The 14,725-nt window shown below is 43.8% G+C and overlaps 1 protein-coding gene and 1 pseudogene across 7 annotated transcripts in view; one reads left to right on the top strand and one right to left on the bottom strand.

Annotated features, from left to right (window-relative positions):
* banp (BTG3 associated nuclear protein) overlaps nt 1-14,725 on the bottom strand; it is a 354,489-nt gene that overhangs the window by 186,812 nt on the left and 152,952 nt on the right. For 6 of the 7 annotated variants that reach the window (XM_085991608.1, XM_085991609.1, XM_085991611.1 and 3 more), the window contains 2 exons: nt 10,299-10,538; nt 5,094-5,260 (listed from right to left, as the gene is read on the bottom strand). In XM_085991608.1, the coding sequence (XP_085847734.1) occupies nt 5,094-5,260; nt 10,299-10,538 (407 nt within the window). Of the gene's footprint in view, nt 1-5,092; nt 5,261-10,298; nt 10,539-14,725 lie in introns of all 7 variants that reach the window. The other variant, XM_085991606.1, reaches the window with a different exon arrangement.
* Nucleotides 6,539-8,597, top strand: LOC147116558 (large ribosomal subunit protein bL28m pseudogene; annotated as a pseudogene).

Below are 14,725 nucleotides of genomic sequence, written 5' to 3'. Positions count from 1 at the left end.
CTTCAACTCCTAGAAGGGCAATTCTAGCATTTTCTAATGTTATAATTGCTGTAAAATAATTTAAAGTTTCCAATATCTTTTCCATCCCCTGCTATCTTACTTCTTGTATCTGCAAGAGATCCCTCATTCTTTATTATTTTACCACAAACAAGCCTCCAAATCACCTTTTTTCAAACCCAAAATTCATAGCAGTTTATTTTTCCAATATTCACTTTTCTTCCTGGATTACTTTATTAGCAGCTTTTTATATTTGCTTTCCTATTTTCTCAATCTGCCTCTTGCCAATTGCATGAAATCCATTAAAACATTTATTTGTATTTTTCATTTACCCTATTTAAGATATTTATTTAAATGCACTTCAAAAGTAATTCATTCACTTTGAAAGATTTCTGAGACATGATAAAGTGTTGTTAATGCCTAGATTTTCTAATCGATTACACCAGATTGTCCAATCAATTACAGCAGATCAGAAAAAGTGTAGGGATTTGTAATGCTGCATTCTCGTCCATTTCACGCATCCTCAAAATTTTGGTGGGAAATTTGATGGCTGCAGGAAGTTCCTACCTGATGTATTTTATTTCACAATTTATCTGCTGCTTTGACATCAAACAATAGACCAAGTATGTAATCTCTTTTTCACCCTGTTGTAAAATGTTGAACCAAGAAGGAGTCCTATGTTTGTCAACATTTTAGGAATGAAACTCCAGGGGAGGCAGTGGAGCAACTTAGTGGGAAAATTAATGATGGCACAAATGAATCTCTAACACTTCTTGGATGACTTCTCTGTGCAGGTACTGTATACACGTGAAAATACAGGAAGATAAGTGAAATAATGTAGTGTCATAATGGTACATCTAAGTGTAGCAAGAAAACTTTCAGTGCAATGTACAATAAGGCTGATAATGTGGCAGTGCCTCAAGGACTGCTGCTTGTTAGGCGCTGCAGGTGCCTATGCACAATGTGGGGTAACATCTGGACAATAGCGACCACAACATTATACAGTCTCAATTGGCTGATAGAACTAAAGATACTGAGAATCTATAACTGGTACCAGATTACAGAAGAGAAAACGTCACTAAAATGAGTTGGAACAGGTAAATTGGCCAACCCTACTGGGTGGTGATGAGACCGATATAGATTACAAATGTAAAGTTTTAAAGAACAAGATAAAAAAAATGTAGAAGACAAATATGTACCCAAAGTCAAAAGAAGGGAGTGTGTCAAGGTGGCTGACTGGTTATATACAAAGACAAATAAGTTGTAAACAAAAATGCTTATATAAATTAAAGGCATCTAATACTCACTAAATAGAGTTGAGTAAAAGGAACAGCTAAAGAAACCAAAGGCTGCTATTAGATCAGCTAAAAGGCTAATCGAAAAGAGGATTGTAGACAATTGTGGAAGTAATGGGGAAAGATTTTCAGTTATAGGAAGAGTCAGAACTGTCAAAAACTGTATTGGGCCATTGAAGGATGTTCAAGGACAGGTTACAAAGGACTCACTGTGTATGGCTTAAATATTAAATGAGTATTTTGCATTGGTCTTCACTCCTGAAGATGATGCTTGACTATTAGATTTGAATGATTTTAATAATAAAACTGGTAATGTGAAAATAGATGAACATATTGTTTTTGATAGAATTAAGAACTTGAAAATAGATACAGCAGCCAGGCCGAACAATTTCCACCTGAGGTTCCTCAGGGAGATGGAACACATGTCATATTTTTAATTGCTCACTGCACTCTGGAATGGTTCCCATAGACTGGAAGGAGCCTAATGTAATCCCCATCTTTCAAAAAAGTAACGCCACGGACCCAGGTAACTATAGGCCCATTAGTTTGACATCAGTAATAGGAAAGATGCTTGAGGGAATCATTAGGGATGCAATGTATGATTGCTTCATTAGCAAGGGACATACAGGAAACTTTCGATTTACCGGCACTTAAATAACCGGAAATGTCAGTTAACCGGCAAAATTCAGGAGTAGGTTTTGCTTCATATTTATTTGCCTTCTTCCATCTGTGCTGTGCAAGGGTGTGGCTGCAGCTGTTGCTAAGCTAGAGAGACGCTTGAAACTTGTGTTCATTGTTCTACAGTTATTGCTAAGCAACAGGGTTTGTTGCTTTATACAGAGCTGTCAGCTCTCCCTATCTTTTACTATAGCGTTCGGTTATCCGGAATTTTTGATGAACCGGCATCACGTCGGTCCCGTCTGTGCCGGATAAAAGAAAGTTTCCTGTATTAGGGACACCCAGCATGGCTTCATAAAAAGGTCAGGTTGTACCAATCGGATTGTATTTATTGAAGAAGTCGCCAAGATGGTGGATTAGGGAAGCCCAGTAGACATTGACTACTCAGACTTCCAAAAAGCTTTTGATAGATACTGCACAAAAGGATTTTCTACAAGATTGAAGCCTCTGTATTAGTAATATATTGAGCTGGATTGAGAACTGGCTGGAAGGATGTAGGAAAAAAGTAGTTATAGGTGGATTTGGGTCACCAGTAGTGTCCCACAGGAATCAGTGTATGGACCACTGCTCTTCACTATTTTTATTAATGATCTAGATGTAGGTGTTGGGGGCACGATCTGCAAATTTGCAGATGATACTAAGATTTGTGCCAGTATTAGGACTGTTGACAATGCTCAACGGCTTCAGGCAGATCTTGATCTGTTGGGACATTGGGCTCATGACTGGCAAATAGATGTTTAATTTGGAAAAGTGCAGTGTCATGCATGTGGGCAGGGCGAATGTTCAAGCATTAAAGAAGGTGGAGAAAGAGAGAGATCTGGGCAATCTAGTGCATACATCTCTAAAGGTACATGAGCAATCCCGTGAAGCGATAGCTAGAGCAAATAGGGTGTGGGGGTGCATTCACGGGGCAATTGATTATAAGACAAGGCACACTATTTTGTCCTTGTACAAGACCTTGGTCATAGCATCACTTGGAATATTGTGTCCAGTTTTGGTCTCCTCAGATGGTGGGTAATATTGAGGCTTTGGAAAGAGTGCAGAGGAGGGCCACTAGACTAATTTCAAGTGTAAAGCATCTTAGTTATCAAGATAGGCTAAAAGGGTTGGGAGTCTACACTTTAGAGAAGCATAGGCTTAGGAGTGATCTAATTAAGGTTTATAAGATAATGAAGGGAATAGATTGTGTTCCAGCTGACAGTTTGTTCCAATTATTTAGATTAGGGAGGACTGGGGTCACAATTTAAAGTTATGTGAGACCAGATCTAGGTTAGATGTCAGGAGGTGGTTCTTTGCCCAGAGAATAGTGGACCTCTGGAACAGGCTGTCGTCTCGTGCAGTGGACGCAGATTCGTGGAAATCCTTCAAGCGAGAGCTGGACCTGTTTCTGGCTGAGGCAGACATCACGTCATACAAAAGGTAGCTGCTGCTGCGAATTCAGGGCCAGAATGATTTCCTGGACTAGTTTTGATCGTTTAGCTGGGTCAGAGAGGAATTTCCCAGATTTTTTTACCCCCAAAACGGCCTAGGTTTTTAATCTGTTTTAATGGCCCAGAAATTCGGGTCCCAACGTGTGAGTACGCACGGGGTACTCACGCGTGGACCAGATGGAAGTGCCGGTTTCTTGCATGCACTACGCATGCGCGGGAAACCGGCATTTCCGATCCTCTGAACAAAGGGGTTCATAGGTCGAACGCGTGCGCGCGGGAGTCTGCGTGTGCGCCTTGAACTTACGTTTTTTTGTTTTTTTTTTATTACAGGTTTTTCCGTGAGGGTAAGTCTTTAGATTTTAGAAATGTAAAAACCAGGCGTAAGGACTGCATTTTAAAAGGTAAGTGGTCAATTAATTAAAATTAAAACATTTTTTCCACAGGTTTATTATTTTTAAATACTTTAAAGCAAGGTAAGTTTATTTTTAGCCCCGTTTTTTTACAAAATTATTTTTTTCAAAAATGTAAATTATTGTTTAAAATAGTTATTTAATGTAATTTATAGTTTATTTAAAAAGTGTCATTTTTTTAAAATTTATTCGAAGGTTAACTACTGTTTTGGGCCCTCAGCATTCATACGTTTTGACAGGTCTTTCTGTCAATCTTATGAATGGGCTTTTCCGTCCTCCGATTGGCTGCCCATGGTTCACGTGATCCCAGGGGACGCATCGCACTAACTATGCCCCTGGGACACGCAAGCACAGCGCGCCGGCCTCTGGGCCAGGCCCCGGAGAGGAATTCCACGCAGGCCCAGAGCTCAACTGTCGGCGCTCGTTAAGTGTAGGTCGGGGGCTTGCACCCGCGGGAAGCCCCCGACCCGAATTTCTGGGCCATTGTCTTTCCCAGGAGATCACATGGTTTTGGATGGAGTGGAGAGTGTATATATTATCACTATTGTGTGGGATAGGTTGGATGGAGCAGAGGGTGGTATATTCACTGCTTGTAGATCTGATCTCATTTGATAACATAAGGTCAGCACACTTGAAATATTTTTCTGGTACTCCTAATGATGGGCTGGAGAGAAGTGGAGCTGGAATTTCAGGCACCAGGCAAGCAGTAAAATGCTGCTGGATGCCTGTAAAGTTCATTTATTAACAGAGCCAGCTCTTCAGTGCCCATTCTATACAGGTGCTGTGCAACTGGACTGTTGCTCAGGTGCTCCAGTTGCTTAATGGAGAGGCTCCCTAATTTAAATAAAATGTGGGATCTTAATGAGCCTTGTCAACAGTTTGTGCACAGGTACCCTATATTACATATGTTGGCTAGCTGCACTGGACACATTGGGTGCTTTGGCCACACACTGGCCTCAGCCTACACATTAATGCTAATAATACATCATATTATCAGTTTCACTAAATAACTGAACCATTTCGACCAGGAAGATTTCAGGAGGGATCCACAATTTGCACTGATTTGGCGGATTTCAGCCAGGGGTAGTGTAGAATGTCTATAATTGGCTGCAGTTCCCATGGGCTAAGAGTGGGAAAATTGACCAGGGTTTAAAAAAAAGTTCTAAATTTCTTGCAAGAGGATTTTTTCCACACTATTTTCCCCACAGTCTCTAGCTGAAATACTATTAAGTTTCAAAACAATATTTTTCTTTGGTAATGTTTACACCATCTATTTTTGTACCTGTTCCACTCATAACTGAAGATGAGGGTGTCCTTCGGGCAAAACCTTTCACTGCCAAGCTTTGTCCACGCTGTTTTCTGCGCCATGCTGTTCGACATTTAGAGTCTATGCTCTGTTTTATTCTGTACCAGTCCGATTCAGTGATTCCAAATTTATGGAAAAGATGACCTATAAGTGTTAAAAAGCATGTTGAAAAATATAACTTTGGACTAGATGCACATGATTACAGCCGAATTAGTATAAAACCTACTAGATACGGAGACCAGCGGCTGAGGTGGACAGGAGGCGGTCGGGATCATCAATCCCACTGCACTCTAATTTTAGTCAAAACATGTAAGCTGTTTCTCAATGGGGTACCTTAATGCTTTACTTTAGCATCACTCTAACTGAAAGAGTTGCTGCAAAAGTGGTGTTGTAACTCCAAAGTCAGGTTCCCTCTGATTCTGTATGGATTGAAATGCCAGTGTGATGTCGAGCTGAGTTTAAAAAGCGCTGAGGGATTCCGTTTACCTGGACATATTATAAACTGAAGGAGAAGGATTTTTTTTTAAAGCTTTGAGAGTTTGGGAGCTCCTGCCAACTCTCAAAACATTTCAACCTTAATTTCTGACAACAGAGCCATGCATATACGTGTAACCATGCCTGCACACAGCGCTCATGGCAGCATAAATGTTGATTTGTAGTAATGCATAGTCCACAGAAGAATTCCGGTGTCCCCAGTGCAACTATCAATCCCAGACCATTAATGTAGTAAAGCTGAATTCCGTGTATCACTATGAAAGTGAACAGAATTTCAGACAGATTAACTTTGCAAAAGACTTTCAGGGAGTTTGGGACTTTTTACTTCATTGGGAACACAGCAGCTATAGTTTCAGTATCATTTGTTTCAGTGACCAACCAACATGAGTACCATTTTCACTGGTCGGTGTGATATTAATCACCGTCACTCAGAGCCTGTCATGCATTGGACAATGTTAGAGAAAGTACAAGTTTGTACCCATATTGCAGAAATTCTTCAGGCTCCTGTGGGCTACCGGGGAAGGATCTTTTACTGATGGCAGCGCAGCCCCTAAACCGGTGGCGAGTGCAGCAGCGGGGAGGGCGCAGGCCCATCCCCCACCCCTCAGCCCAGGCCCAACCCCCAGTGATGGGGTGACTGATGAATGATTCCGGTTAACTAGTTATTAACTGCCACCTAACTAATTAATGCAACACTGATGTGTTTACTAATTAGTATTTTAATTATCTCAAATTTATTTATTTAACACTGATTATTTATACTAACTGATAATTAGTAAATTAGTTAACAGATTTATTCACTAACTTAACACCTTCTGCTCGTTAGGCAATTGGTGAGCAATTTAATTGTGCTCATTCCTGTACTAATTACACAGCTATTGATTTAAAAGCCGCTGACTGCCCTGCGCGGGACCTCCAGACCGCTGCGCGACAACGCGGCTGCACAGCTTAATGGGAACATTGGTGTGCGGCCCTCAACAGCTCACCAAAACTTGTTAAGTGGCCCTTCAGTCCAAATAATAGCCCACCACTGCATTAGATGGTACAGGCTGCCCCATCCCGACACCTGCAATCATGCCGCTCGACAAGTACCCGTCTATGATCTGGGAAACCCTGTGGCTGAAGCAGGGGATCCAAGGACGCTTACCGGCCCATTATCTCCGCTCCCTCAACGAGACCCAGGAGCCCACGCCCGTTCATTTTAAACCAAACGGAACCCTAAGACCGGGCAACCAGAATGCATGCAAGACATACCGATTCCCATCTACTTCCGCCCCCCACCCCCACCCTCGAGTCACAGCGTGGGTTGTGGGGAGGAGAGGGCTATGTACAAGGGTTCATATATGCCAACAATGACAAGGCTCCAAAGGTCGACCTGAATTCCAAGGTGGGGATGGATCTGAAACATGCAATGCCGCTGAGACTCGCTCGCAAGGACGCTGAGCTTTACCCTGACGATGAAGAGAAACGGGAGCTCATGTATAACAAATATAAGGCGTTCATGATTCCCAAAGAGGAGGTGGAGTGGGTCGGACTGAGCCTTGAGGAAGTTGTGGAGAAATAGAGGCTGCTGGAGAAGAAGGATCCAGCGCTGCTATTTAAAGTTTACGCCGAGGAGCTCGCCCAGCAACTGAGCACACAGAGACTGTTGGGGCCAGTGATTGTAGAAAAGAAATCGTAACCGAGCATAGGACCTTTAAGATCTACAGAGCAGTAGGTTATATCATCCCTTGATTTTCTTCCTCTCGTTCCCTTTCTCCCTCTGTTTCTTGATTTTCTCCCTTTCTCCTCGTTCCTTCCTTCCTCTCCCTTCTCGTTCCTTCATTTTCTCCTCCCGTCATTCCTTCCTTTCTATCCTTGTTTCTTCCTTTCTATCCTTGTTCCTTCCTTTCTCCCTCTCTCTCTCTTTGTTCCTTGCTTTCTCCGTCTCATTTAGCTCAGATGGGAGTTGGGAGCAGATGTTGCGAGTGGGGCTAGCGTTTATTGTGCCTGCCAGGAGTTGACAAGCATTATGGCCTATCCAGGCAGTATGATGTGGGGATTTGCTTTTTCTGAATGAGAAACGACTGCCCTCTGAAAGAGACTTTGGCCCAAACTTAAGGGGGAGGCGAAGTTTAAAGGGGGCACTTGGGAATGGAAGTTACTCTCTCGCACGCACCTCTGCCCAGTCCTTTCTTCCTCTCAATTCAACCTTATAAAAGTGGCAATATGTTCACAAGAGCTCAAGAGGGCGAGGAGTGATCAGTGTGTGTGAGTGTGTGGCATGTATCTGTAAATGAGTGTGTATCTGTGTGTGTGAGAGTAAGTGAGTGAGCGAGTGGGGCTTGCAGATACGGTTTATTCAGCAGGGTAAGGGCTATTTACCATATAACTGTTCGGACAAACTGTGTATTCAGAATAACTTGCATTTGTATAGCACTATTAACGTGGAAAAACACCGCAAGGCACTTCACAGAGGGGTGATCAGGTACAAATGTACACAGAGTCAAAGAAGGGGATATTAGGATTGGGTTATTTCAGGCTTGGCCAAAGACTTGGATTTTCAGGAGGCTCTTAAAGGAGAAGAGAGAGGAGACCAAATGTGATCAAGCTTGGCTTCCGTAGGCGTTGGACTTTATACTGATGCAAGGTTTCTTCTCACCAAACCTCCAGACCCTGACATAATGGCCACCTTGTTGATTTAACTGCTAATCAATTTAACCTGATGTTTCCTGTCTGAATTTACAAAGGAACAGGAGATGATCTGTACAATCCCAGAAAGTTAATGTGACCTTGTTAATAGCTGCAACATGTTAGCTTCGGTGCCTCTATTGTCCTGGCCAATCTGCTATTAACACCTCACATAGGATGTTGCCAACTCATCTGCTTCTTCCTATTCACCCATTGTCCCGACTAATCTCCAATATTAGCATATCCTAATCGGACAATGACTCCGAGATGTTATGATTAACCTTGATGGGACACCCAACAGCCTGACAGAGCAAATTCTAACACGAGACATGTGTAATATAGTTTTTGTAAGAGCTGTGACCTGTTGGAGATTAAATGAAGCCACTAATGAGGTTTATAAACCAAAAAAGAGCAAATGATTTCATGATTTTTAAGAGTTTGTCTGATTGTCTCATGATTTGAGACGGCGGGGTGGCAATATGGCATTACAGGAAACTTTGTGATATCCGGCACCGATGGGACCGGCGTGTTGCCGATCTATCAAAACTGCCGGACATACAAAGTTAATGTTGAAGCATACGGAGGTTTTCATCTCCGTATCTGACAACAAACACTGTTGCTTAGCAACAGCTTCTAAAGAGGCAGCTGCAAGTGTCTCTAGCTGAAGCTGTTGCTATAGCTACAGACCTTGCCGTGCCTGACTGGGGAAAAAAAAAACGAGAACTAAAAAAACTTATCGAAAACGGCTCCTGATTTTTGCCGTTAGATCGAGTATTCCGGACATACAACCTCTGGATAAACCAAAGTTTCCTGTACTGTATATACGCTTTTAAGTGATTGCTGTTGCTATTCTAGAAGTTGTTGTTGTAAAATTTGCTCACGGACAAAAAGGTCGCGTTGAAAGGAGTTCAAAAAAAAATTAGAGGGAACATTGGTTGTAAAATGATGTGAATTTTCTGAAATTTTCCAGAACTGAATAGCTTTTTTCCTTTATAACGTAAAGAAGTTTATCATCAAATTGGCTAACGCACCTAAACTATGAAGAAATATATAACAATGCACTGCTGTGTATTGGTCACGGTATACACCCTTCACACTGTTATAACTGTACATTTAAATTGTGTTAATAGCAAACAGTCTACACTTGCTACTGCGGAGAAGTTGATGGGTAATATGGCCATCATGGAAAACATACTTTCTGTCTCATATTTTGGTAGTACAGGTAGACTATCCTTTATCCGAAACTCGGCTGGTCCCGAGGTTTCGGATAAAGGAGAATTTCGGACTTCGGAAGGTGGGTCGGCGGGGGTGTCGGCGGGGGGTCGTGCGCACGACTTACGCTGACGCTCAGCGTAAGTCAGTCGGGGTCGGTGCCGGCGGGGTCCGCGGGGGGGTCGGCGGTTGTCGGGGCTGGCGGGGGTCGGCGGTTGTCGGGGCTGGCGGGGTCCGCGGGGGGGTCGGCGGTTGTCGGGGCCGGCGGGGTCCGTGGGGGGGTCGGCGGTTGTCGGGGCCGGCGGGGTCCGCTGGGGGGTCGGCGGTTGTCGGGGCTGGCGGGGTCGGCGGTTGTCGGGGCCGGCGGGGGGGTCGGCGGTTGTCGGGGTCGGCGGTTGTCAGGGCCGGCGGGGTCCGCGGGGGGGTCGGCGGTTGTCGGGGCTGGCGGGGTCGGCGGTTGTCTGGGCCGGGGGGGTCGTGCGCACGACTTACCCTTTATCCGAACTTCCGAAACCGGAACCCTCTAAAAACCGAAGGTTTTTTCGTTCGTACGCACGACTTACGCTGAACGAAAAAACCTTCGGTTTTTAGAGGGTTTCGGTTTTCGGAAGTCCGGATAAAGGGTAGTCTACCTGTATACCTTCTACTACCTAATCAACAGGTCAAAATTGTCAAAAACTTTGGAACCAACTGTACCTTTGCTCTCCTTGCAAGAGCGAGTTTGGAGATATGTAACTATAACAAAAATGAATGTGGAAAATAGTGGTTTAACAATAGATAAATAAATAAATATCACAGTGCTTACATCTAATTCCGTAGATCATTAGAGGATCCAGCTGCTTTTTGCCATGTTTTCCTTGCCCTGAGAGATTGGATACAGCTTGTATCTCACGATGGAACAGGTAGTCCAAGAGTGTCAATGCCATTTTTTCAGCTGTTCTGCAATTTGTGGCAACATGTAGCATATCAGCAGTCGTGATAGGACATCTGACTCGCATCTCAGCGTTATTCTCATCCCCAAGCCAGGTTCCATTAGGGTAATCCTCTGGAAAAAAATGTATTATAGAAATCAGAGTTCAGAAATAGTAGACAAACATCACTAAATAAAACTAGTCATCAGCAAATCCCAAATCATACTTCATAAAATCTTATCAAGTATTGCAAATAATCTCAATTTTGGATATTTGCTGTAAAGTTCGCCATTAAAATCCACTCACACTGTTTCACAGAACAGTTGCTGGCATTTGAAACTATGGCTGAAGTGAGACAGCTTTGTGCTATTCAACACAAATCACCATACTGTTGCATTTTAATGCATTTTCTTCCCCACTGCACAACTGTTTAAAAAATAATGTATTTATTTTTTAAACTTTTTTGGGGAATGTGGCATTTTATAAAATAATCCTTTCACCTCACTGCAAAAATCAGAATTCTATTATATAGATACATAGATACATAGAAGATAGGAGCAGGAGTAGGCCATTCGGCCCTTCGTGCCTGCTCCGCCATTTAATGAGATCATGGCTGATCCTTTAATTCAGTATCCCGTCCCCGCCTTCTCTCCGTAACCCTTAACCCCTTTTGCCCGTAGAAATATATCTAATTCCCTCTTAAATATATTTAATGAGCTGGCGTACACTGCCCTCTGTGGCAATGAGTTCCACAGGTTCACCACTCTCTGAGTGAAGAAATTCCCCCTCATCTCTGTCCTAAATGGTTTAGCCCTTATCCTTAAATTATGTCCTCTAGTTCTGTTCTCACCCGCCAAGGGAAACATTCCTTCTGCATCCAGTCTGTCTAGACCTGTCAGAATTTTATACACTTCTATGAGGTCCCCTCTCAATCTTCTAAACTCCAGTGTGTACATCCCTAAACTACATAGTCTCTCCTCATAGGTCATTCCCGCCATTCCTGGTATCAGCCTGGTGAATCTCCGCTGCACCCCCTCCATGGCAAGAACATCCTTCCTCAGATGAGGCGACCAAAACTGTACACAGTACTCGAGGTGTGGTCTCACCAGTGCCCTGTACAGCTGCAGCAAGGTATCCCTGTTCCTGTATTCTAACCCTTTTGCTATGAAGGCCAGCATACCGTTTGCCTTCTTGACCGCCTGTTGCACCTGCATGCTCGCCTTCAGTGACTGGTGTACAAGAACACCCAGGTCTCTCTGTACTTCCCCCTCTCCCAATCTATTGCCATTTAAATAATAATTTGCCCTCCCGTTCCTGCACCCAAGGTGGATAACTTCGCACTTGTCCACATTATAGTGCATCTGCCATTTATCCGCCCAATCGCCCAGTCTGTCCAAATCGCTCTGGAGCTTCCTGGTCTCTTCCTCTGAGCCCACCCCACCTCCTAGTTTAGTGTCGTCTGCAAATTTGGAAATGCTGCATCCGACTCCCTGATCCAGGTCATTAATGTAAATTGTGAACAGCTGGGGGCCCAGGACAGATCCCTGTGGTACCCCACTTGTTACTGCCTGCCATTCAGAAAATGAGCCGTTTATTCCAACTCTCTGTTTTCTATCTGACAGCCAGTTCCCTATCCACGCCAAAACTTTCCCCTTTATCCCATGAGCCTCAATTTTCCATGCTAATCTTTTATGTGGGACCTTATCGAAGGCCTTTTGGAAGTCCAGGTACACCACATCTACTGGCTCTCCCCCATCTATTCTACCAGTTACTCCCTCAAAAAATTCCAATAGATTAGTCAAGCACGATTTACCCTTTGTAAATCCATGTTGACTCTGTCCTATCCTGTCCCCATTTGCTAAGTGCTCCGCTATTTCATCCTTAATGATGGACTCCAGCATTTTGCCCACAACTGATGTAAGGCTTACAGGTCTGTAATTACCTGCTTTTTCCCTACCCCCCTTTTTGAATAGTGGGGTAACGTTAGCTACCCTCCAATCCATCGGCACTGTTCCCGAGTCTAATGAATTCTGAAAAATCATCCTTAGTGCATCCGCTATCTCTAGGGCCACCTCCTTCAGTACCCTAGGATGCATGTTATCAGGCCCTGGGGATTTGTCCACCTTCAATCCCTTTAGCTTCCTTAACACCATATCCTTAGAGATATTGATTTGCGTCAGTTCCTCCTTTGCCAATGTCCCTATTTTTCCCGATATCCCAGGGAGGTTTTTTGTGTCTTCCTTCGTAAAGACTGACCCAAAGTATTGAAACCCTCCAACATTTAAATCAGGCGAAAATTGATGGAGTTTTAAAATCTGCTATTGGGAGCTGGGTTTGCGTTAGAGGAGCAGCCCGAGACTTACTGCCGGCATGGCTCACCCAAGCGGATGCTCTCTGGGCAGCACTGTTCTCATTGGCAGCTCTCAGTAAAAACGTCTGGCTTTTCCCTCGTTTATTTCAGTCTGCATGTCTTACATTTGCACAAAGAGCCATTTGCTCTGAACCCATGCTTAGAGCACGCGACACTCCTACCCAGCCCTGGCCCAGAACGTGGTCTCCTCCTCCAATCCACACAAACTGATGGCGCGTCTAAGAGCTGACAGCCAATCAGATGAAACTCTCCCCCCTGCCCAGCCCCCAGCGGCATTTTATTCCGCGCTGTCTGCAGCCGCTCGCGCTCTGGCTGTTGGACCCCGCCCCCCTCCGCACCAGCTCTCCACTTTGCGCGGCCTGGGAATTTGAGTGCGCGGGACCTTACAGATCGCTGCACCCGTGCACCTTAGAGGGAACATTGGTGATGTGATATATTATATTCCCTCCACTCAGCAATATGGAATGACAAAAAGGCGGAAGAGCAGACTTCCAAGCATTATTTAATTATTCTGCAGTTTTAGTGAAAAAGATCCAAGATTACCTTTCTTACATCAGTACGGATATGAACCCATCCATGGTGCCAACACAAAAAAATCTTACGTGGCACAGACATCAAAGATGCCGTGCTATGCAACTGGAATGCATCTTACAGTTGAAGGTATTCCCAAACGACCTTCAATTAATTTTCTTGATTGTCCCCATCAAGACAAGAATCGACCTGTTTCATCATACTTTTGAGGTGCTTCTTGTGTAAATAACAACTTCTAAAAGGCATTTATGTCATAATCAGTCTTCTAAAATGTTAACTCTGCGACTTGATATGTTTTCACAGAAATTCTCACTGAATTAAAATGTCAAACAACTTAAATCAGGATAGGCTTCATTTGCCTTCTTAACCGCCTGCTGCACCTGCATGCTCACCTTCAGCGACTGGTGCACAAGGACACTTAGGTCTCGTTGCACTTCCCCTTCTCCCAATCTATTGCCATTCAGATAATAATCTGCCTTCATGTTTTTGCCACCAAAGTGGATAACCTCGCATTTATCCACATTATACTGCATCTGCCATGCATCTGCCCAATCACCCAACCTGTCCAAATCATACTGGAGTTTCTCGGCATCCTCCTCACAGCACACGCCCACCCAGCTTTGTGTCGTCTGCAAACTTGGAGATATTACATCTAGTTCCTCGTCTAGATCATTAATATATATTGTGAATAGCTGGGGTCCAAGGACCGATCCCTGCGGTACCCCACTAGTCACTGCCTGCCACTCAGAAAAACAGCCGTTTATTCCAACTCTTTGCTTCCTGTCTGCCAACCAGTTCTCTATCCAAGTCAGTACCTTGCCCCCAAACCCATGTGCCTTAACTTTACACGCTAATCTCTTATGCGGGACCTTATCAAAAGCCTTCTGAAAGTCCAAATACACCACATCCACTGGTTCTCCCTTATCTATTTTACCAGTTACATCCTCAAAAAATTCCAGTAGATTAGTCAAGCACGATTTACCTTTTGTAAATCCATGTTGACTTTGTCCGATCCTGTCACTGTTTTCCAAGTGCTCTGCTATTACATCTTTTATAATGGACTCTAGCATTTTCCCCACTACCGATGTCAGGTTTACCGGTCTATAATTCCCCATTTTCTCTCTACCACCTTTTTTGAATAGTGGGATAACATTAGCTACCCTCCAATCCAAGGAAACTGTTCGAGTCTATCGAATTTTTGAAGATGACCAGCAATGGCATCTACTATTTCTAGGGCCACTTCCTTAAGTACCCTAGGATGTAGATTATCAGGCCCTGGGGATTTATCGGCCTTCAATCCCATCAATTTCCCTAACACCATTTCCCTACAAATACTGATTTCTTTCAGTTCCTCCCTCTCATTAGACCCTATGTTCCCCGACATCTCTGGGAGGTTATTTGTGTCCCCCTTTGTGAAGA

The sequence above is a fragment of the Somniosus microcephalus genome, chromosome 6 (genome assembly GCF_052327205.1).
Source record: "Somniosus microcephalus isolate GS21.2 chromosome 6, FLI_Smic_1.0, whole genome shotgun sequence".
Lineage (NCBI taxonomy): Eukaryota > Metazoa > Chordata > Chondrichthyes > Squaliformes > Somniosidae > Somniosus > Somniosus microcephalus.
This window is presented reverse-complemented; position numbering and strand designations above follow the sequence as displayed.